The 22,801-nt window shown below is 36.0% G+C and overlaps 2 protein-coding genes across 5 annotated transcripts in view; one reads left to right on the forward strand and one right to left on the reverse strand.

Annotated features, from left to right (window-relative positions):
* Window positions 1-22,801, forward strand: part of SKP2 (S-phase kinase associated protein 2) — a 124,514-nt gene that overhangs the window by 23,216 nt on the left and 78,497 nt on the right. For 2 of the 3 annotated variants that reach the window (XR_014241858.1, XM_082382411.1), the window contains exons 8-9: window positions 2,097-2,148; window positions 2,320-2,427. Coding sequence is in view for 2 of the 3 variants with exons in the window: in XM_082382411.1 (XP_082238537.1) it covers window positions 2,097-2,148; window positions 2,320-2,427 (160 nt within the window). In the remaining variant the exon portion in view is untranslated. Of the gene's footprint in view, window positions 1-2,096; window positions 2,149-2,319; window positions 2,428-7,993; window positions 9,912-22,801 lie in introns of those variants that run through there. The other variant, XM_082382410.1, reaches the window with a different exon arrangement.
* Window positions 15,656-22,801, reverse strand: part of NADK2 (NAD kinase 2, mitochondrial) — a 45,353-nt gene continuing 38,207 nt past the window's right edge. For both annotated transcript variants that reach the window (XM_082382363.1, XM_082382364.1), the window contains 4 exons: window positions 22,440-22,495; window positions 22,256-22,309; window positions 19,989-20,112; window positions 15,656-17,790 (listed from right to left, as the gene is read on the reverse strand). In XM_082382363.1, the coding sequence (XP_082238489.1) occupies window positions 17,652-17,790; window positions 19,989-20,112; window positions 22,256-22,309; window positions 22,440-22,495 (373 nt within the window). In that variant the 3' untranslated portion in view covers window positions 15,656-17,651. The remainder of the gene's footprint in view (window positions 17,791-19,988; window positions 20,113-22,255; window positions 22,310-22,439; window positions 22,496-22,801) is intronic.

A 22,801-nucleotide genomic window follows, 5' to 3' on the forward strand; every position in this document is an offset into this window, starting at 1 on the left:
CTAAGGAATTTAAAAAAAAAAAAAAAAAAGAAGTGATCCGACTTCAGACACAGTTTGAAAGCCGACTAACAGGATTTGGTAACAGATTGGATGTGGGATATGAGGAAACAGTCAAGTACGACTCCCAGGGTTTTGGCTACAGCAACTGGATTGGTGAAGTTCCCACTTACTAAGATGGGGAAGACTTTAGGGAAGGAGCGGATTGAGAGGAGAAATCAAGCGTTTGGTTTTAGGCATAAATTTGAGATGCTTATCACATAGCCCTGTGGGCGTGTTGGCTGTGTTGAAAATGCAAGTCTAGGATTCAGGGGAGGGGATGGGACTGAAGATGTAGCTGTGAGAAGGGAAAAAAAAAAACAAAACCCCTCAAACATTAATAAAATTTGTCTCTTTTTCAAAGTAAATAACACTGATTCATGTTCTGATTACAAAGTACCGCATGTGACTTTCTTCCAAATTCTGAAAAGTTATCTCTGATCCTACCATCATTGGTGACTGTAGTTAACATTTGGATTATTTTCTTCCAGCCTTCCAACCCCCAGCCCCCTTTCTTTCTGTGTGTGTTTGTGCATAAATATGAATTTGTGTGTTTTAACTAAATTGAGATTATAATGCATTATATATATTTTGTTTTGTTTTCACTATACAACATATCCTGAATATTTTTTCATGTCACAAAATGTTATTAAAAAGCTTTTTAATAGCTCCTGTTAGCAGTGTGTTCCATAGATTGGACGCAGGTTAACCTATTAAAGTAATCAGGGGGAGGGGCTTTTGTAACTGTCACTACAATGAATATCGTAATGCATATCTCTAATTATTTTTCTAAAAGTGGAATTACTGAGCCAAAGAGCTAAATGTGTAATGCCCTGAACACTTGTTTTAAAAAAGATCAGTTCACTTTAAAAAAAAATCAGGTCCTCTGAAAGGCTGCATAAAATTAAATATCCACTTTTAGTATATGGAGGGACCTGCTTTATGATAGTTCATCAATTCTGGGCATTATAATAGGATTTGTTTTTCATTTGATGGCAGAAAAGCAATATTTTAATTTTATTTTGCATTTCTTGCTCCATTTTTATTATGTCTGTATTTTGCAAAGTATCTGTTTATGTTCTTTGCCCATTTTTTTTTTAATACTCTTTATATAATGACCATTAACTCTGTTGGAAACATTTATTCTCAGTTTTCTGATACCTCTTTAATTCTGCTTGTGTTCTGTTTTGCTTTAACATGGTAGAGTTTTTAAAAAATGTATGTAGCAGGGGACTTCCCTCGTGGTCCAGTGGTTAAGACTCTGCACTTCCAATGCAGGAGGCCAGGTTCGATTCCTGGTCAGGGAACCAAGATCCCACACACTGCAACTAAGCCCGTGCGCCGCAACTACTGAAGCCTGCGTGCTGTAGAGCCTGCACGCCGCAACTAGAGGAGCCCACGTGCCTCAATGAAGACCCAGCACAACCAAAATAAATAAATAAAAATTTAAAAAAAAAATTATGTAGTAAATTATCAGTGTTCCCTTTATGTTTTACTTTATGTTTAGAAACTCCTTACCTATCCCAAGATGCAATGAATAATTATTCATTTTTGCATTTGGAAGTTTTTAACATATGTGGAATTTATTTGGATATTTTATTTGAGCTGGAGAAGTAAGTTTTTTCCAGTTGTGGTAACCATATTATTTTTTAATAATCCATGATCTCCCCCACTGATTTTGAGTGCTACCTTTATGATATGTTGTTTGTTTATATATTGTGCTGTTTGGTTTTGCTTTTTGCTATTGTGAATAGGACTTGTTTTTCCCTATTTCCAGTCAGCAATTGCTGACACATAGATAAGCTAAGGAGTTTGTTTTCCAGTCATTTTACACAGTTAGTTCTCTTACTGTGTATTTCCAGTAGTTTTTCAGATGATTCTCTTGGATTTTCCAGGTAGAAAGTCTTATATGCCAAGATGATAATTTTGTTTTTTGTCTCTAACAGTGAGTGACTCTAATTGCACCATTCTGAATTTCCAGCACAATGTGAAATGAAGTATTGACAGCAGGGATCCTTGTCTGATTCCTCATTTGATAGTGACCATCATTTTTTTTCTAGATGTCTCTACCTTAGTTGGAAGATGTCCCAGTCTTGTCCACCTAGACTTAAGGTATGTTTTTATTTAAGACAAAAAATTTTTTTAAAAATGAAAATTCATGATTGCTCACTGAATGAAGAAAGGATCTTAATATGTTGAATTGAAGGAACTAAGCAATAGACTATTCCTGTCTTCTCCATCTGGGATTGATGGCTAGATTTTGAATTTTTCCTTCTGTTACAGCGATAGTGTCATGCTGAAAAGTGACTGCTTTCCGGAATTCTTCCAGCTCAACTACCTCCAACACCTATCACTCAGTCGGTGCTATGACATAATACCTGAAACTTTACTGTAAGTACTTTTGTTTTCTAAAGCAAGCAGAGGGCAGGGACCAAAAGAGATGTCACTTGGTGGTAAAATCCATTATTAACAGCAGATGTTTAAAACTTACTTAAACATCAAATTAGTGTACCACACACTGGTTAGGAAAGACTAGCAAAATAGAAAAACCAAGGCAAAATTTTTTGCTGAAAATGTCTAGTAGAGTTGAGTGGATTGAGGTAGTTTACTAAACATTTATTTAGCTGTGAGCGAGTTTAAATATTAGAATACTGTACTAGTACTTGTTGAGAACTTACAAAAGCGGGAGAAGATAGCCTTTACTCCCAGGAAGCTCAGATTATATGACGGGGTAGGCAGACCCAGTGTGTGTGCGTGTGTGCATGCGTGCGTGTGTGTGTTTCCGAAACTTTTCAAGTCTACTAGAGTTGATTCCAAAAACTTTCATCTGAGCTTAGAGGAAAAATTCTGTAATCTTCTAGTGGCATCTGTCCTGGATGGTCAAGGAATGAAAAAAATAAACAATTTAAATAGTAGGTATTGTAAGAGTGATGCTCTCTTTGAAAAGGGGGGAGATTGAGATCCAGAAGAGTAAAGTAACTTACCCAAAGCTGAATAGTGAGTTACTGGCTGCGCTGGGTCTGCATTCCAGGTCTCCTGGACATGTGCAAAGTAGTCTGTATCTAATCTGGTAGCTGTTACAGTGATTAATTTTGTCCCTGCTCAGCAACTTCCACAAAATCAAGGCAGTGCAAACAAAAACAGAATCGGGTCCATCTTCCTTTTAAGAAGTGCTATACCCAAGTCATCCTGGAAATAACATCATCTCTTTAGTTTTAAGAAGTTTTCCTATATTTCAAAGGGCTGGAAAATTCTTCCCTGGTTCAAATATAAGTGTATAGCAGTTTTATTAAAAACCTCAAGAAGTCAGTATCTTGGATTTGGCCTGGTGCCCTTCTTTCTCATTCCAACCAGTATGCCCTGAATTAGGCTGCTGACCTCATTTAAACTCACTATCCATATGAAGGTAATCAAGCTTCTGGTTCCTACCAAAGAAAGGTGGTGAGTTTGAACACAGAATTTATGTAGTTCTCAAATTACTGGTTTAGATCTTGTAAGTTAGTTTCAAGAATTAATGAATATAGCAGCACTATTTACAGTAGCCAAGACATGGAAGCAACTTAAATGTCCATCAACAGATGAATGGATAAAGAAGATGTGATATATATATATATATATATATATATATATATATATATACACACACACACATATATACATACAATGGAATATTACTCAGCTGTAAAAATGAATGAAATAATGCCATTTGCGGCAACATGGATAGACCTAAAGATTATCATACTAAGTAAAGTAAATCAGACAGAAAAAGGAAAATGTCATGTGATATCATTTATATGTGGAATCTAAAAAAATGATACAAGTGAACTTATCTACAGAACAGAAATAGACTCACAGACATTGAAAACAAATTTATGGTTATCAAAGGGGAAAGGGCAGCAGGGGGGAGAGATAAATTAGGAGTTTGGGATTAACAGATACACACCACTATATATAAAATAGATAAACAACAAGGACCTATATTCAGTATCTTGTAATATAGCACAGGGAACTATATTCAGTATCTTGTAATAACCTATAATGGAAAAGAATCTGAAAAAGAATATATGTATACATATACATAACTGAGTCACTTTGCTCTACACCAACACAACATTGTAAATCAACTATACTTCAATTTTTAAAAAATAATTTTTTTATAAAAAAGGAATTAATGAATAAATCAGATACTTCACTTACATAGAGTTAACTAGTAGAATTAGGGAATCTGGTAATTACATTTTTTAATAAATAACTATAATTAATCTTGGGGCTCAGGGTCTGAGCAGGTATCTCATTTGGGAAAGCACTGCCTAAAAGGAATGCTAGTATTTAGTTTCAGGGCTCTCAGATGTTGGAGTCTCAATTCATATGCATGGAGCTCTTATTAAAATCTCCTGCCACTTGAATTTTCTAGCATCCAGAACTCCTAGGAGCCTGCAGTGTCCACCCAAAGAGGTTTCTCTGTCAACCATTCTTTCCCGTCCTTGCTATCTAGGCTTCAGCTTCATTGCCTGTGCAGCGCCCTGGAGTGCAGTGATCATTCTTTTTTGGTTGCTTTTCTCAAGAGAATCTATCCACATGTCTTACTTTTGTTCTTTCTCTCCAGAGAGAAAGAAGCTAAGCAGAGAATACCCAGATGCTTTCTCTTGAGCAGAGGCTAAGAGGAGGCTGTGAGCCTTCACATATTTTTTATCCAGTGGGGTGATAATGCTTGCATAGTAATATCTGCAGGCAGTGTGAATTGATGGTTCAGAGCGTGGGCCTGAAGTCACAGACCTAGGTGTGAACCCTCACAGCTTTGTTGTAACTGATTTGTCTAAATATTGTCTCGAAATAAGGGAAACAGGGGCATCAGGAGTTTAGTGACAAGCCAGACCACCAGAATAGAGTGAGAACAGACAGAAGAAAGATGCTGTCCTTGAACTTTAAGGTAAAAGAGTATGTCTCTTAAGACATTATGTAGATAGTATACTGGTTTACCTTGTGAATCCATTAAGATGAGTTTGCTAGTACCCTATCCTTAAAAGTTTCTCCAGATAAAATGTCTTGCTCTCCAATTTCAGTCATTCTGCCGGCTGATGTCTGTGAAATGCTTAGTAAGAATTCTAGGATCCTCAACAATAATTTCCAGAAAGTCATTTGTGCTAAAGAATTTTCATTTCTTATCTCAGAAGTGGGAAAATAAAATTTGAGTGTGTTTCTTCTGTAATGATAATGCTTTAAAATACTTGGGAAACTATAGGTTTTTTGTCTGCAGGACATACCCTCATTGTATTTATTCCCTTACTCCTTAACTGGTCTGATTTCCTTATATCCAAAAGTCCTTCTAATTATTCTGTATTTCTCATTCAAGTAAGAAATCCAAGCTGGAGATAGTAAAGTGATCTGAGATTAGGAGAGACTAAATAATAACTCCTGTAGGAGAATTTGTAGTTGAGGAATTTAAGATTTTATAAGGAAAATGGGATTATGTAGATGAGGTAAGCAGTGAACCTGTGAAAGGGTTTATAAATACCTTTTGTTTTACTAACTAGAGACACTTTAAGACATCAGTGTCATTTTATACTTCTTAAGTTAGAAATCATGGCTCTTAAACTATTCATACCGATTTACTCTCCCTTCGTTGGCTTTTCAGTCTCTTACCTTGTAGTTTCAAAGAGATACTTGCATATGTGTTCTGCTGTGTTGTAGGTGATACACATACAAGAGGCTTTTTGTTGTTGTTGTTTGTTTTTTGGTTCTCCTTAAAATTTTAGAGACTTTTTGGTTTTTCGACTTGGGAATGATCATTCGTCCACCATCCCATCTTATACCGCTCACTTCTTACTCACAGGTAAACACCTGAGTGTCTTCTAAGTGTCTGGTGTAATTTCCTTCCTCACCAAGCTCTTTTGAAGTGCTGTTGCAAGAACATTTCCTCTTCTATCATCTGCCATCCCTCCTCACTCCCACCTATAGTTTCTTCTTTTAAATACTATCCACTGCAGAATGTCTTACAATTTGGCTGATCTGGAGATCGCAGAACCCGAATTCTCATGGCTATGACAAAGTTCTCGTATTCAGATTTCACATAAGAGGGATTTAAGTTTGGGGCAGGATTGCTATCATCTTCAGTGATAATAAGTATAAACACCTATGTATACTGACCTTTCTTTACACTCCTGTTTCTTTTTTTTCTTTTTTTTAAAATAAGTTTATTTATTTTATTTTTGGCTGCGTTGGGTCTTCATTGCTGTGCGTGGGTTTTCTCTAGTTGCGGCGAGTGGGGTCTACTCTTCGTTGCGGTGGCTTCTCTTGTTGCGAAGCACAAGCTCTAGGCGCTCAGGCTTCAGGAGTTGTGGCTCGTGGGCTCAGTAGTTGTGGCTTGCGGGCTGTAGAGCGCCAGGCTCAGTAGTTGTGCCGCACGGGCTTAGTTGCTCCGCAGCATGTGGGATCTTCCCGGACCAGGGCTCGAACCCGCATCCCCTGCCTTGGCAGGCGGATTCCTAACCACTGTGCCGCCAGGGAAGCCCCGTGCACTCCTGTTTCTGTTCCAGAGATTAGCTTACTTTACGAACAACAACAGTTTGTTCTCGCTGACTTTCTTTTCGGTCTGTTGTGATCTCTGGATCTTACCGGCCCCTTAGGAACACCAAGCATATTTATTTTACTTGGATAGTACTTTTATTTTCTAAATTACCCTTCCTCTTGTTTTCAGCTAATGTATATAAACACCTATGGGGTTTAAAACACTTTCTTGAATGTAGAATAAATACGCTTAGAGGGGGAGTGGGAAGAGTGGGAGAGCAGGTTTAGCAATGAAGGGCCTAAGGCCAACAGAATGGTTTGAGTTCTGTAAACATGAGGGAGGTATCAAAGATTTTTGAGCATGGGAAGGACATAGTCTGAGCTAGGCTTTACGAAGATGCCTTGGTCATTGGTATATACACTAAGCTGAAAGGAAGAAAGATTGGAGGCAAGATGACAGTTATTATCAGGAAGGTTTATTTTTTTAAGTAATTATTGGCAATATGAAAATACAACGGATGCTTCTAATTCTAGGTGATTGATGTGCTCATCGATCTGCAGTGGGATTTTGTTGAAACTCCAAACTAAATATTCCCTTTCCTGAGACTTTGTACTGTGTGTTCCAACCTGGCGCACATACAGATCAGAGAGATGAATTTCTAAGCACACAGACCTGGGTTAAAAAAAAAGAATCATTACCAAAGAGTATTTACTTTGGGAAAACAGGCTCCCTTTTTTGTGGAACAGAATTTCACTCTTGACAAGAGTTGTGTTTTACTTAATGTGAAATACCTAGGAAGAGGACTGCGATACATGTGACAGAAAAAAAAAATGGTGATATGTAGAGAAGTAAGATGTCTACTGTCTCTATCTGCACCCAACACATAACCTTAAAATATCTTCGTGAAGTCACTGTTAGGTTTCATCACGTGTAATGGACTTGTTGAGTATTAACCATTATTTAGAAGTTATCGGCTCTGCTCACATCTCCTTTTGAGAGGGCGAGCCTAGTTCAAATAAAGGTCAAGTCCGTATCCTTAAGTTGCATGTAACCTTTGGTGACTCCATCTGATGCCACAGTAAAACATTTACTTTTACCACCACTAGCTTGCTGGCTTCTCACAACACGGTGATACTTTTCAGTCTAAACCAAGAATGGAGAAAGGAAGAAAATATGGTTGGACTTTAAATAAACCTTGGAGTTTTCCAGTTATTAGAAATTCAACAAAACGCACTTGTGTGTTTCCTTACGCTGTGTTGCCCAAGCTGTGGACTGTGCTTTGTGGTTTGATTCACCTGTACAATTTTCTCAAATCACTGATTGCAAATTTTGCCTTCAGTTTGCATTTTTATAAAATATAATACAAATTGTAAAAAGTGGGTCATGTTACTCTAGGGGAACAGTTACCATAGATACTGCTACTCTGAAAGTCTCTCTCTTCCTTTCCAGTGAACTTGGAGAAATTCCCACACTAAAAACACTACAAGTCTTTGGAATCGTGCCAGACAGTACCCTTCAACTATTAAAGGAAGCCCTTCCTCATCTACAAATTAATTGTTCCCCTTTCACCACCATCGCCAGGCCAACCACTGGCAACAAAAAGAACCAGGAGATATGGGGCATCAGATGCCGACTGACACTGCAGAAGCCCAGTTGTCTATGAAGTATCTATTGCAGGATGGTGTCTCCTCTTTTCTTTGAACAGGGAAAGTAGGCAGGAAGCCCAGTTGTGGAGAGCTCAGCTATTTTTATTCTTGGTTTTCTCTTGCCTTCATTCTACAAGTATATTAGAGAACCGTTGGAGAGAGAAAACTATGAAGTGTTGCTTTTGAAAAATGACTATGAAAGCTTTTATCACTGCTATATCCTTAAGAGCCTAAGCTGTATGCCTTTTGAAATTTTAGGAGAGTGAGCCTATAATTTCAAGATACCCTAAAGAGCAAAATTTGAGCCACCTCTTCCAAGTGCCCTTCTTATTAAATCTATTTAGAATCAAGCTTAAAAATCACCACCAGCAAATCATTTTCATAGCCTATATGGCAACTGAACTTTCTTCTATTTAATTTTTCAGTAATGCTTTATAAGACGTAGGTTGCAAAAAATAATAAGCTATTTGTAGTGTAAGCTGAACAGAATGAGAATCAGATTTGTGGCAGTCTGCTGAGGATAGAAAGAAAAATACACATTTCAACTTGGCCTTTAGATTTGCAATTAGGTATATGGAAACAAATAGCCCCGGGTTATTCACCTTAAAACCTAAATAAAAAAACAACCGGCCAACCAGAAGTATAGAATTGGTTAGAATTTACAGGCTCGAGAGGCAATTCTCTATGACAGGTTAACCTGGGGGATCCTCTAATGCACATTAATGAAGTCTCCTTTATGTACTGTGTTCCCAGCATTCTAAATTAGCTGAGGAAATTTAATTGTGGACTTCTGACTTTATGATCAAATTATGTTAATATAGGTTCTTTAGCTTTAAAGTGACTTGCTTTGTTTTAGAAAGGTGGTAGGAACCAGTCAGTCTCTAATTCTTAAAACGGATGGAATGCTGAACTGAGGTTACCTGTTGTTTTCCTTTATCACTGAGGTTCTTGAAGTTATTTTTGTATTACTCTGGAATCAAGTATTTTAAATTATCCTTTTTTTGTTTTAAATGGCCTCCCACAATGATTGAAACAACCCATTTTATAAGGTTACTGGACCTAGAGTTCCCTAAGAAGAACCTTGTTCCTTTCAATCAGAAATACACAGTAGAAGCACGTGTATGTTCCACGCAGTTTCAGAGCAGTTAGCACAGCTGGCACCTGCATAAAAGTTAAGGCTCAGGTGCTGAACCTTTTGATGGCATCAGTGATTTTTTTTTTTTTAATGATACATGGAAGCAAAAGGATTAAATTCTACTTTAAAAAACACAAAACACTAATTTCTTATTTAAATTGATGACCTCCCCAATATGTTCAAAATGGAACAAAAAGCCCAAACTCATCATTTCTATTAAAATTGCTTTTTCTAAATCAGATTTTTCAAATGTTAGAAACAATGGTATGAAGTGCCCTTATCTGCTCAGACCTAAGGAAGAACATTTTAAAGTAGTGTTATACAGGAAATGATTAGGTTTCAATTCCATAGTAGTTAAAAAGTGCTAAATACTACTTGAAATTATTGTTTACAGATTAGTGACAAGGGCTGGAGGTAGGATCCGGTTGGCCTCTGACTTCCGGATGCCCTCAAACATACAGTACTTCCAAACTCAAGTCCAGCCGTAAGCTACTTTGCTAACATGTCAGAGTAATCTGTATTTTTGTATGGGATTTCTACTTTTATAGACTTGTTTTAAAATAAAACACATTTTTATAAAAATGAATACTTCAGCTAAGTTGTATTCCTTTTTTCTTTCTCTTTCTTAAGTACTCTGGTTAAAATGAACATTTGGTATGGTGTGGGATTTGTCTCAGCCCTCTGAATAAGGCACTTTAAAACAAGCCCTAGGGCTTCCCTGGTGGTGCAGTGGTTAAGAATCCACCTGCCAATGCAGGGTACACAGGTTCGAGCCCTGGTCCGGGAAGATCCCACATGCCACGGAGCAACTAAGCCCGTGTGCCACAACTACTGAGCCTGTGCTCTAAAGCCCGCGAGCCACAACTACTGAGCCCACACGCCTAGAGCCCGTGCTCCGCAACAAGAGAAGCCACCGCTATGAGAAGCCTGCGCACCACAACGAAGAGTAGCCCCCGCTCACTGCAACTAGAGAAAGCCCGCACACAGCAAAGAAGACCCAACACAGCCAAAAACCTAAAAAAAACAAAACAAGTTCCGTTTTTAAAAAAAATGAAAAATTAAGCCCTAACATGGTCCCTTTTTGCCTCATCTACTTCATGTGTTGTCAAATTAAAATGTTTATAATTCTTTGACAAGGGGCTGAATACAGGCTGTTATGGTTAAAGTGCCTCTCAAAGTATTAACATGTTTATAAAACATTTGAGATTTAAGTGATAAATATGATAAGTATTATCAATAAAAGTCAGCTAGTAGCACTTTTTAAATACAGACTTGATCAGCTTATACTGTGTATTTTACTCTCATTAGGAAACTATTTGAATAGGTCACCCTATACCCAGAGATCTTCTAGGAATTAATTCCTTTTGAACTCGTCCATTCAAATGGTAGAACGGTGATTCTTCCTAATTATTACCCAGTTTTGCTTCTTTTTTGATATTATCAGTACTATGTTTCCTTTTTTTGTTTTTAATTATAAAAAAAGTCAAATGCAAAAGGTAGAGAAGATGATGAACCTCATTATCCACTTTCAAAGGTCATTAACTCATGGCCAATCTCATTTCATCCATCATCTCATCCATCTCCCCCACCCCACACGCACCAAACTTAGGCTCACAGATTATTTTGATGCAAAACCCAGAACTCTGACATCATAAATAGTTCAGTATCTACCTCTAAAAGATACCCTCCTGAATTAATTCTGAAACATTAAATACGGAGATGGTGTTGAAAGTTCCCTAGCTGTTGGAAGTGTTTTCTTACATGGGTTTGTTTTGATCAGGCTCCAAACATGGTCCATACATTGCATTTGGTTGACATTGACATTTCCTCAAGTCTCTTAATCTTAGAGTTCCCCTTCTTTATTATCCTTACAATTTATTTATTGAAGAAACTAGGTTTTTTATCCAGTGTTCCACATTCTGGATTTTGCAGATGTGATCAATCCCTGGAATAATGTTTAACAGGTTAATCTGTCCCCTATTTCCATAAACTGGTAGTTAGATCTAGCAGCAAAAAGCTCCTAACCAAGAGTGATTTTGCTACCCGAGAGACATTTGGTAACACCTGAAAACAGTTTTGGTTGTCGCAAGTAGAGAGGCGCTACTGGCGTCTAGCACTTGTATACCAAGGATGCTGCTAATCATCCTACAGTATCTAGGACAGCTCCCACAATAAAGAATGATCTGATCCAAAACCTCAAGTGTCAGTGTTGAGAGACCCTGATCTAGAGGCTTTGCCTATCAATGTTTTTTGTTTTAGCAAGGAGATACTTGATAGGTAGTATTAGTCTTCCTTCAAGAGGCACATAACACCTGGCTGTCATTCTTTTTATGATATTAACATCTGCCTATGGCCCTTGATTTTTCTCCTATACCCTAGCCGCAAGTTCCCAAGATATTATGTAAAGTCTGGCCAAATGCAAAATTTTTATTTCTGGGTAACGTGACTTATGTCCCTTCTATCATGGTGAACTCAATTACAATCCAACATTGACTAACAATGTACAGTGTAGAGGACGGGGGAGGTACAGGCATGAGGAAAGGCACTAAGTAGTCCAGGAAAACTAGAAAGAAACACCTTTCCACTGGCTACCCTAACCTTGGAATAAACAAAAAGGCAACCTCCTCTCTCCCATCCCCACCTGGCCTAATGTCCCAGGAAGTCAAAAAGCTCTTTTCACCAAGAGGTTAGCTCCTTACAATACAGGTTGAAGCCCTAAAGCCTATACTAAACTTATTTTATGGATTTGTTTTCTTTAATATTTATTTTTACTTTTTAGTGAATCTAAATATCAAAATGCTGATATTTTAGTATTCCTTAAGCCAAATATCAAAACATCTACCTTGCACATTTGAGCATTAAGATCACTATATTTTAAGGTCTTCAGATGGCAGGGGCTGTGATTGATGAGAGACAGTAAGGCAGGCTTTTTCCATAGCCATACATTTTAAAATTAATAGGCACACTGGAATGTATCATATCCCAACCATTACCATGCATTTATATTGTCTTTTAAACAAAAACTGGCCATAGTCATTTACATTGGCTTTTTTAAAAATTTTATTTTTTATACAGCAGGTTCTTATTGGTTATCTATTTTATACATATTGGTGTATATTACATTGGCTTTTAAAATGCCTTTTTACTCAAAACTATTTACTCATGTAAAGTGGATAATCCACAACCCATTTAAAAGACTAATGGAAATGCTTAAAAGATTAATATTGGGCTGGCCAAAAGGTTTGTTCGGTTTTTTCCATAAGATGGCTCTAGTAGCACTTAGTTGTCTTTAACATTATTTGAAACAATTTTGTTAGATTGTATGCGAGCTGTCATATTACCCTGCATTTAAAAAAGGACATCAAAATTGGTGAATTTTTCTGTAGCCATTTTTATATTGAAGATGGAAGAAAAAAAGCAACATTTTCGGCATATTAGGCTTTATTATTTCAAGAAAGGTAAAAACGCGACTGAAACGCAAAAAAACATTTGCATAGTGTATGGAGAAGGTGCTGTCACTGATCGAATGTGTCAAAAGTGTTTGCAAAGTTTCGTGCTGGAGATTTCTCACTGGACGATGCTCCATGGTCAGGTAGACCAGTTGAAGGTGACAGCAATCAAATCGAAGACATTAATTGAAAACAACGAATGTTATACGACGCGAGAGATAGCTGACATACTCAAAATATCCAAATCAAGTGTTGAAAATCATTTGCACCAGCTTGGTTATGTTCATCGCTTTGATGTTTGGGTTCCACATAAGTTAAGTGAAAAAAAATCTTCTAGACCCTATTTCCGTATGCAATTCTCTACAGAAATGTAATGAAAACATTCCATTTTTAAAACAAATTGTGACAGGTGATGAAAAGTGGATACTGTACAATAATATGGAACGGAAGAGATAGTGGGGGAAACGAACCAACGACCACACCGAAGGCCGGTCTTCATCCAAAGAAGGTGATGTTGTGTATATGGTGGGATTGGAAGGGAGTCCTCTATGGTGAGCTCCTTCCAGAAAACCAAATGATTAATTCCAACAAGTACTGCTCCCAGTTAGACCAACTGAAAGCAGCACTCGAAAAGCATACAGAATTAGTCAACAGAAAACGTATAATCTTCCATCAGAATAACACAAGACTGCATGTCTCTTCGATGACCAGGCAAAAACTGTTACAGCTTGGCTGGGAAGTTCTGATTCACCTGCTGTATTCACCAGACATTGCACCTTCGGATTTCCATTTATTTTGGTCTTTACAAAATTCTCTTAATGGAAAAAATTTCCATTCCTGGAAGACTGTAAAAGGCACCTGGAACAGTTCTTTGCTCAAAAAGATAAAAAGTTTTGGGAAGATAGAATTATGAAGTTGCCTGAAAATGGCAGAAGGTAGTGGAACAAAAGGATGAATACCTTGTTCAATAAAGTTCTTGGTGAAAATGAAAAATGTGTCTTTTATTTTTACTTCAAAACCGAAGGCACTTTTTGGCCAACCTAATAGAATGATTTTGTGAAGAATCATTTCATCAAGAAATGATGTTTTGGACTTCCCTGGTGGCACAGTGGTTAAGAATCCACCTGCCAATGCAGGGGACACGGGTTCGAGCCCTGGTCCGGGAAGATTCCACGTGCCGTGGAGCAACTAAGCCCGTGTGTCACAACTACTGAGCATAAGCTCTAGAGCCCGCAAGCCACAACTACTAAGCCCACGTGCCACAACTACTGAAGCCCGCACGCCTAGAGCCCATGCTCCGCAACAAGAGAAGCCACCGCAATGAGAAGCCCATGCACTGCAACTAAGACCCAATACAGCCAAAAATAAAATAAATTAAAAAAAAAAAGACATTAAAAAAAAATGATGTTTTGAAGAAAAGATCTGAGGCAGGAGGAAATAGCTATGTAACAAAGCTTAATTACCAAAGGTATTTTAAATAGATTATTTTCTTGTGAAAGCCAAGAAGAACCAGTCTAGTATGGTGACAACCTGACAAACCATTCAAGCTCTCTTCAATCGTTTAAAGAAAATAAGTGTAGGGAAGAAAAAAGTTGCAGTTGGGAGAGATACATTTAAAAAAATGGTTTGAGGGCTTCCCTGGTGGCGCGGCAGTTAAGAATCCGCCTGCCAATGCAGGGGACACAGGTTCGAGCCTTGGTCCGGGAAGATCCCACATGCCATGGAGCAGCTAAGCCCATGCGCCACAACTAATGAGCCTGCACTCTAGAGCCCACGAGCCACAACTACTGAAGCCTGTGCGCCTAGAGCCCGTGCTCCACAATGAGAAGCCACCGCAATGAGAAGCCCGTGCATTGCAACGAAGAGAGCCCCCGCTCGCCGCAACTAGAGAAAGCCCGCGCGCAGCAACAAAGACCCAACGCAGCCAAAAGTAAATAAATTTTTTTAAAAATTTAAAAAATAAAAAATAAAATAAAAAAAAAAACGGTTTGTAAAAACCTGTTTCTCAAATACTGTCCTACTTACTTCAACTATCCATACATCGCCCCCCAACAAACACACACAGACTCCCTAAGAATGTTGTTTCAGCAGAGTAAAACCATTATTTATTATCATAATAGGCAATTTCTTCTCTAGCTATGCCAGTTTCAAGTATTCATTGGGAGAAGGTACAAATCAGAACTCATAATCCCTACTCCCAGTGAACTCACAATCTACTGGTATAAAAAGCTGTGTACTGTTCAGATAGATCTCTTCAACAGTCTTTTCAGGATCCCAAGTTTTGAAAAATTTTTTTCACTGTTGATGTTTGATTTTTTAAAACGGGAGAACAAAATTATTTATAATCCATGCCTTTGCTATCCTATAAAATATTCAAATTAACACTTAAAACATTCTTTTCTATTTTTTCCTTTTAGCTCCTCCTTGGTTAGTCAGTAATTTTCCAAAAATTTTATCATAAAACAAAGCCCATGACACTTAAAAAAAATACTCTTTATACCTTCCTTCATGTAGAAAACTTATATAAGCCTTCTTATTGACTTACAGTACACTAATCCTTCATGGTTATTTTTAATGTTAACAAGAATAAACTACATTTGAAATAAACAATTCCTCTTTCTAGTTCAGCAGTTCATGTAATATGATTTGATTTACTAGGGCCATGAATATAAATACATACAGAGCATCAAAAATATTAACTCAAAATTATCTGAAGAGTCTACATTTACCAGGAAGCACTGTGTCACATTAGCAGGGAATGAAGTCAAAGCGTACAGAATAATACATAGCAGTGGGGAAAAAACTCTTGAAACATAACATTTTGGGGAAATCTGGTTTTCAAATAATGACCCATAAGAGCTAAAGAAATGAACTAAAAAAGAAAAGATAACAATGGTTTAATTTTATTCACATGTAGTTGCCATGAAAAGGTTAACTCATTCATAAAAACATTTTTGCTATTCAAACATCCTTTGCCTCTCATCATCTCTTACAAATAAATCCCCACCACAGAGCAGAAATGTTAGAAGTTATATCACAAATGAAGCACATTAAGTATTTTTAAAACCTTTAAAATATGGCTTATGAACAATTTTACATAGCAGGTTACCTATTAATATGTTACATATTAAACAGATCTCTGGTACCATTTTGGACAATCAGATTTCCTTGATATTAAAGATGGAGTTGGCATTTTTGTCAAAAAGGTATTTTAAACCTGTTAGGGAGTTTCTATAGTGTGGAATTTCACTTCTTTCTAAAGTGGCATCTTAAGTATATCATTTTTAAACCAAACAAGAAATTAGATCCATCTCTGGGAAAACACCAATTTTTATTGTATGCATCACGTAAACTCCTTGCTATTAGTGTCTATGCAGGTACTCTTAACTAAGGAAAAAAAACCAGATTCTTGTTCTGGATATACAACAAAACTTAGATTATCTTTGTATAGTAACATTTATATAAAAATTTTGACAAGAACATGATAATTGTTGCCAGAACTAAGAGCACTCAATTTGATTATAATACATCCTAGCTTTCACAGAATTTACTTCTGAGCTCACTAGACTCAAGTTCTATACGATAGAGTCTGTTTACTTTACCAATGTATATCTAGCACCTGACACAGTACATGGCACAGAGTGGCTATTCAATAAATATTTCAGTGATTGAAGAAAAGCTTTTAACAGCAAGTGAAAAAAAAAAAAAATACAACTTTGAATAACTGGAATGAGAATACCAATTGTCTCATGATGCAGCAAGAGGTACTTTCTGTGATAATTCTAGGATTACTTATAAGTAGATCAGGAATTAGGTAAAGAAACTGTCTTAACGGGAAAAAAAGAAAAGCCATAACATTTTATCCTCCAAAGCTAATGTGTAAAACTTGGAATATGAGCTAGGTGAAAACTACCATGATAATAAGTAAGGCAATTCCAAAACTAAAGTGTTTTGCATATTTATTAAATAATCCATTTTCTTTCTGACAATACTCCTACACTAGATGAAAATATTTTTTAAACGGTTTTACCAAACTCCTAATAGAATATGTCTAATTAGTTCATCCTTTTACTCTTTGAATCCATGTTAGATAGTTGTAAATAAGGAAGAACTTTATTAGACACTCAAATCATTAAAAAAAAAATTACCTAAGACCTAAAATAGTTATTGGATAATTAATACATTTGAAACGGTGTCATGATTTTGTCCAGATATATTTCACCCAGCACTGTCAAAATTAACCTGACAGTCAATTAAATGAAAACATCTATAAATAATTTCAAAAATGATTGTTTGAATTTTTTAAATCAATAGTCATAACAATATCATTGTGTTCTGAAATTAGAAAATTCTTAGCATATAAAAAACATTTACCTACTTCAATTAGGTCAATGTCAGGATTTATCAAAATTCTCCATCATCAAATCTTTTAAAAAATCTTGACTTTTAGGTACTATAAAAAAACACTAATCAAATGAGATGTGTTTGGTCTGACCAATTCCACAAAGTTAGGAGGAAAAGGAAGGAAAAAAAGCTTGTACAGTTAAATTCCAAATCCTAAACATTTAATCTTTTATTGGAGCCTACCTCTCTAAATTTAAAGATATCAGCACTCTTGGAAACCAACTGTAAGCACTACAGAAATTTCACTGGTATGAATTCTAATCAATTTAGTCCATCCATTTTCTTACACAGTGAGTATCTTTTCCATCAGAATCCAACAGAAGAATAACACAAATCTCTTTCTTGATCACCTTTGAGCCCAAGGCCAACCAGTCTCAACAATAACCAAAAAAATGTAGCCTTATGACTGGCAGTCTGTTTCCACAATAAAACTATTTTTTCCAGTAATCAAAATTGTCATCTGAGGAAATCCTTCACTGTTCTAGAAGAACAGTTCGAAGCTCATCTTCTTTATTGATCAACATTGAAGCAATTGCTCCGTCATTAAACTCAAAGGAAGTTCCTCCATCTACAACCATGCAGGCATCCCAACAACGAGAACGAACGCAAACCCTAAGCAGAAAGAAACATCTCATTAAATATTAACACTTTTCTTAATCCTAAATTACAGTTTCTTTAAAACACTTCATTTTCATCTAAATTGGCAGATAGATCATTTGGCCTTGATTTTAAACATCAAGTTGCTCTTTGGTATGAGAGAATTAGTGACTATGTGAATATGTGGGTACATTATCAAAAAAATCTCAAAACTTAAATGTTCAGGAGAGCTCCATTCACCCAAACATTTATCTGTGAACAAGTTCAGATGGAATTCATAGGCTTTTGAATGTTGAGTTATTACAAGTATTTTAAGTAGTGAGCAAGAAGGTAACTATTTTCATGTAGAATTTTTATTTACGTACAACATACAGAAAAGGCACAAGTTATTAGGGTACAGCTCAATGAACACACTTGCGTAATCAACACCCAAATTAGGAACTGTTACCCAGCTCCCCAGAAGCTCCCTCACTGCTCTTACTCCCATCTCCCAGTCTCTAACCACAGCACCCCCTTCCCAAGCATATCCACTATCGTAATTTCAATCACCATAGTAGTAATAGTTTTGTCTATTCTTGAACTTTATATAAATGGAAGAACACAATAGGTATGCCTGTGTCTGGCTTCTTTTGCTCAATAGCATGTTTGTGAAATCATCCATGTTATTACCTGTAGCAGCCGTGTATTCATTTTCATTGCTGTCTGAAAACACTTGCATTGTACAAAAATACCCAAATTTAAGTATCTCTTCTACTATTCATGGACATTTGGGTTTTTACCTATTGGGAATAGTGCTACTATGAATATTCTTCAGCATGTCTTTTGGTGCACACATTTCTTGTCAGTGTATACATTTCTGCTGGATATATATCTTGGAGCAGAGTTACTGGGTCACTGCATGCGCTATATTCAGCTTTGGTAGGTAACTGCCAAACAAGTTTCCAAACTATTCCTAATGGTAGTACATAAAAGTTCCACTTGCTTCACCTTATCAATACTGGTATTTTAGCTATTCTGGTGTGTGTGGTATCATATTATGTAGTTTTAATTTGTATTTCTCAGATGAATAATAAGGTCAAGGATATTTTTCCATATACTTATCAGCCATTTGGATATTCTCTTTTGTGAAATGCCTGTCCATGACTTTCAGCCATTTTTCTACTGGGGTGCCTGTCTTTCTCTTATTGACTTGTAGGAATTTTTAAAATATATTCTGGATATGAGTCCATTGCTAGACTATCTCACTCTGTGGCTTGCCTTTTTATTTTCTTAATGGTGTCTTGATTAACAAAAGTTCTTAACTCTAATGTAGTTCAATTTATCAATCTTGTTGCTAAGAAATATTTTCCAACCACCAAAGTCATAAAGCTATTCTCCTACTTATATGAGCAAACATTTAAATGAATCTTTATAGTTTCACCCAAACTGCGTATAGATTCGTTGATTAATCAAAATTAACTCTCAAATGATAAAGTGATTTTTAAGTATGACGAGTTTCCTTTTTTGTGTCTTTCCTGGAAAAATTCAGTTGTGTATTTTCAAAAGACTATATGCACACTATAAGCAGCGATTTGTAATTAAACTGTTCTTTGCTTGCCATGATATAGATGACAGATTTTCAGAATTATAGTAGGTTTTCTTGTTAGTTTGGAAAATTGGGCAACCTTTACAAAATAAGAAATTACAAACATTTCTGTATATCCTCTTCCCCTCAAAAAAGAATCCAAGGCAAATTTAATAAATGTGGGGATGGGGGGGATTCACTTTTAGGGAAAAGCTGAAAGCAATGAATCCTACTCTAAAGTTATATTGCTGTACAGGTTAGACTTTGTAATGAATGCATGTCCTGCTTTTATGCCACAGCATATGAAAAAAAATGTTGCTTTCCAGTCAGTTTCTTTTGAAGTGATTATTTGATCTTACTGTGTCTTACTAGAGTAAACAAACAAACAAGCCCACATCACCCAATTAAATACTATGCTCTCCTTCCTATTAACTTAAATTTTAGTTTCTCTAAAATGGAACCCTAAGTTTTAGACAAAATATTACTGTAGCCAGGTTAGCATGACACCTCTTTAGTTCTGCAGGTTCTACTTTCCCTGCTAGATTAAGTTTGAAGGAGTGAATTTAATGAAATTGAACACTTTTAAAGCCAACTGTGCTTTATAATTACAAGGGAGGAAAACAGCCACAAGACAACTCTGGAAGCTTACTTTGAGGTGAAACAACGCTGACGACTGCTTGAAAAAACTCTGTTTGCTATTGGTTCTCGAATACTGAAAAGTATTTTTGGTTCTTCTGGACTGTAGAGCAGCGATTCATTATATTCATTTGTTACTATAAAGGAAAAAAAACAAATATTAGCACATTCGATGGAAAGACAGTCACTTCTGAGAAGTGCAAAATGAAAATGGATGCCATCCCCAATTTACAAGCACAGTTCTATTCCAAAGGTCTGGTGGGCAGCAAGTTTCTTGGAACTCACAACACGTTCCATTAAAAAAAAAACCAACAAAACAACGCTTATAAATGAGGACTGTGTTCCAAGACCCGCCCCAGACGCCTGCATGACCCATAATATAGCGGAAATCAGTGCATTGGGCGGGCTTGGGGGGACCTGTAAAGCTAGTAATCAAACAAAAAAAAGAGAAACTAGTTTGAGGCACTCGAAAATGCACCTTAAGTTGCCATAATCTCTTGCTAATAAGTTCCTTTCCAAAATACCACGCCAAAGAGTTCATAAGTATAAGTTAATAGTTTTGATATAAAATTCAGTCTCAAACAATGGCAGGCAATATGCTTTCTCTAATGAAACTGCTATTACTCAAGATATTTCTAGAAGTCTTTTGGATCTGCTTTCTCTCTAACCAAGAGGCACACAAGAGTTGGCATGCAGAGCACAAACTGGTTAAAAACAACTGTACAAAGAAACTGGGCTTGAAAGAACATTTAGTTGAGCACCGCATTAAAAGACATTGCAAGACTATTAGATAATCTACCTTATATACCAAAATTTCATTTGAATTAAATGAAGTGTCTGTAACAGTGACTGCACCATTGGCGTTCACTATTGCTTCTGAAGATAGTCAAATCTTCAAAGGAATAATATTCATTCAGTAAAGCAGTATGTTTATTAAAAGAAAAATCAATCACTGTATTTTATATATACCCTTAATTTGTATACCTGATATAAATTTCAGTTGTTTTATACACATTATGCTTTAAGTTAAATTATATAATGAAGAATCAATTACTATAAATGCCTAACTTTCCTTTCTTTGATGCAGATTTAACACTAATTCTAGCTCAAAGCCATGATTAAAATAATCTTTTAGGTCTCAAATTGAGAAAGGGAGAAAACAGTCCATTTTAGAGAGCTGAAAGTAACTGCAAGAGATTTAGTCCTGTTTACAAACTATATTTTAAAGACAAACTATCTCCCCAACAAAGAAAGTCTTATGAGAATCCAAAATATATAAATAAAATGAACTCACACTGTTAATATATTCTATCATGTATCGCTAAATCATTTTAAAAGCGACCAGTAAGAACATGTCTGTTCTGATAACTCTCAAATTCAAATGTTTATGGATGACAGTTGCAGCACAGGTAAATAGATGCAACTATAAACAAGTTTGGATTTTTTGTTGTTTTTTAAAAATAATTTACCTTGAAATCTTAGGATACTCTTCAATTAAACAGAGACAGCATGATTTAGCTTTAGTTTGAGGTCCATACTTTTGAAAATGATCCTAGCAGATGAGTAGACTTTAGTGTGTTAAAATTTCATATGCAAATCAAATGATTGTGGTTTTCAGTTTACGAATTTAAATATTAAAAAAAAAATTTAACAAATAAATTTGAAAAATTCTTATGCCCCAGCAATCTACGTTCACTCTCATTCCACAGTTGAGGAAGCAGAGGAGCAAAGAAAGTCTTGCCCATCGTTTCACAGTGAGTGGTTGGTCTGGGATTGGAACCTAGGTCTTCAAATTCGCTGATCAGTATCCTTTCTCCAACTGTGCTGGTTCTCTTAAAGGAACCCTGAAATAACTGGGCAGGAATATATAGGAGAAGGTTAAAGAGAACATTTTAGTGAACGTGAAGGTAAGCAATCAGAGCTCAGTGAATTCCTTCTCATTTAGAGGATATTAATGGCACACTGTGTTTAGGTGTGCATTTCCTAATTTCCAGATGTGTATTTTTCTACATTTTCCTATCCCCCAGGACATGTTTGCAGTCACACTGTTTTGACACAGAGGTTATATTTCCATGGTTGACAAAAATCATAATATAAAATTCCAGCTTTAAACTTTTTATTGTTTAAAATACATTTTAAGGGGTATATATTAAGAGCATGTTTGAGTCAAAAAAGTACTACGCTTTGCTTAATTAGACAAGTACACTTCACAATAACATCCTCAAAATATGAACAGAACTTAACTGAAAGTGTTAGTGGTTATGATCATTGGTCACTGACCTTTCTCTACAAATTCTCTGTTCAATGGAAGACTTAAATTTCCTTGTCGTTTTGCTATTGAAAAAGGAAAGGGGGAAATATCTTGATTAAATAAAATATTTTATAATGTACAATACAGCTAACATACAATGAAATATATTTAGCATATTATAATAGTAACATATAAGAGCTATTTGGTACTCACCAATATTTAGAACATCTTCCACAGCCTGAGGTGTAACCCTGTTAATATTGAATGACCTAGAAACAAACACCATATACATCTTTTCTTATTTTAGTTCTAAAAACATACGAAAAATGAAAAAGGAATAATCTACTTAATGTACAGAGAACTCTTAGAAATTATCAGGGAAAAAAAAAAAAATGACCAAAAGACAAGAGCCACCTTATACAGTTTTAAAAAGTGGGCAAAGTATATGGGCAAATAGTTCATGGGTCTATATGAAAAAAATGTTCAATCTTACTCACACTTGAGGAAATACAAATTAAAATAAGATTTTTCTCAGATTTTAAAGATTAAAAACTGACAATGTATTGACATGGGTA

The sequence above is a fragment of the Balaenoptera borealis genome (genome assembly GCF_965194805.1).
Source record: "Balaenoptera borealis genome assembly, chromosome: 2".
Lineage (NCBI taxonomy): Eukaryota > Metazoa > Chordata > Mammalia > Artiodactyla > Balaenopteridae > Balaenoptera > Balaenoptera borealis.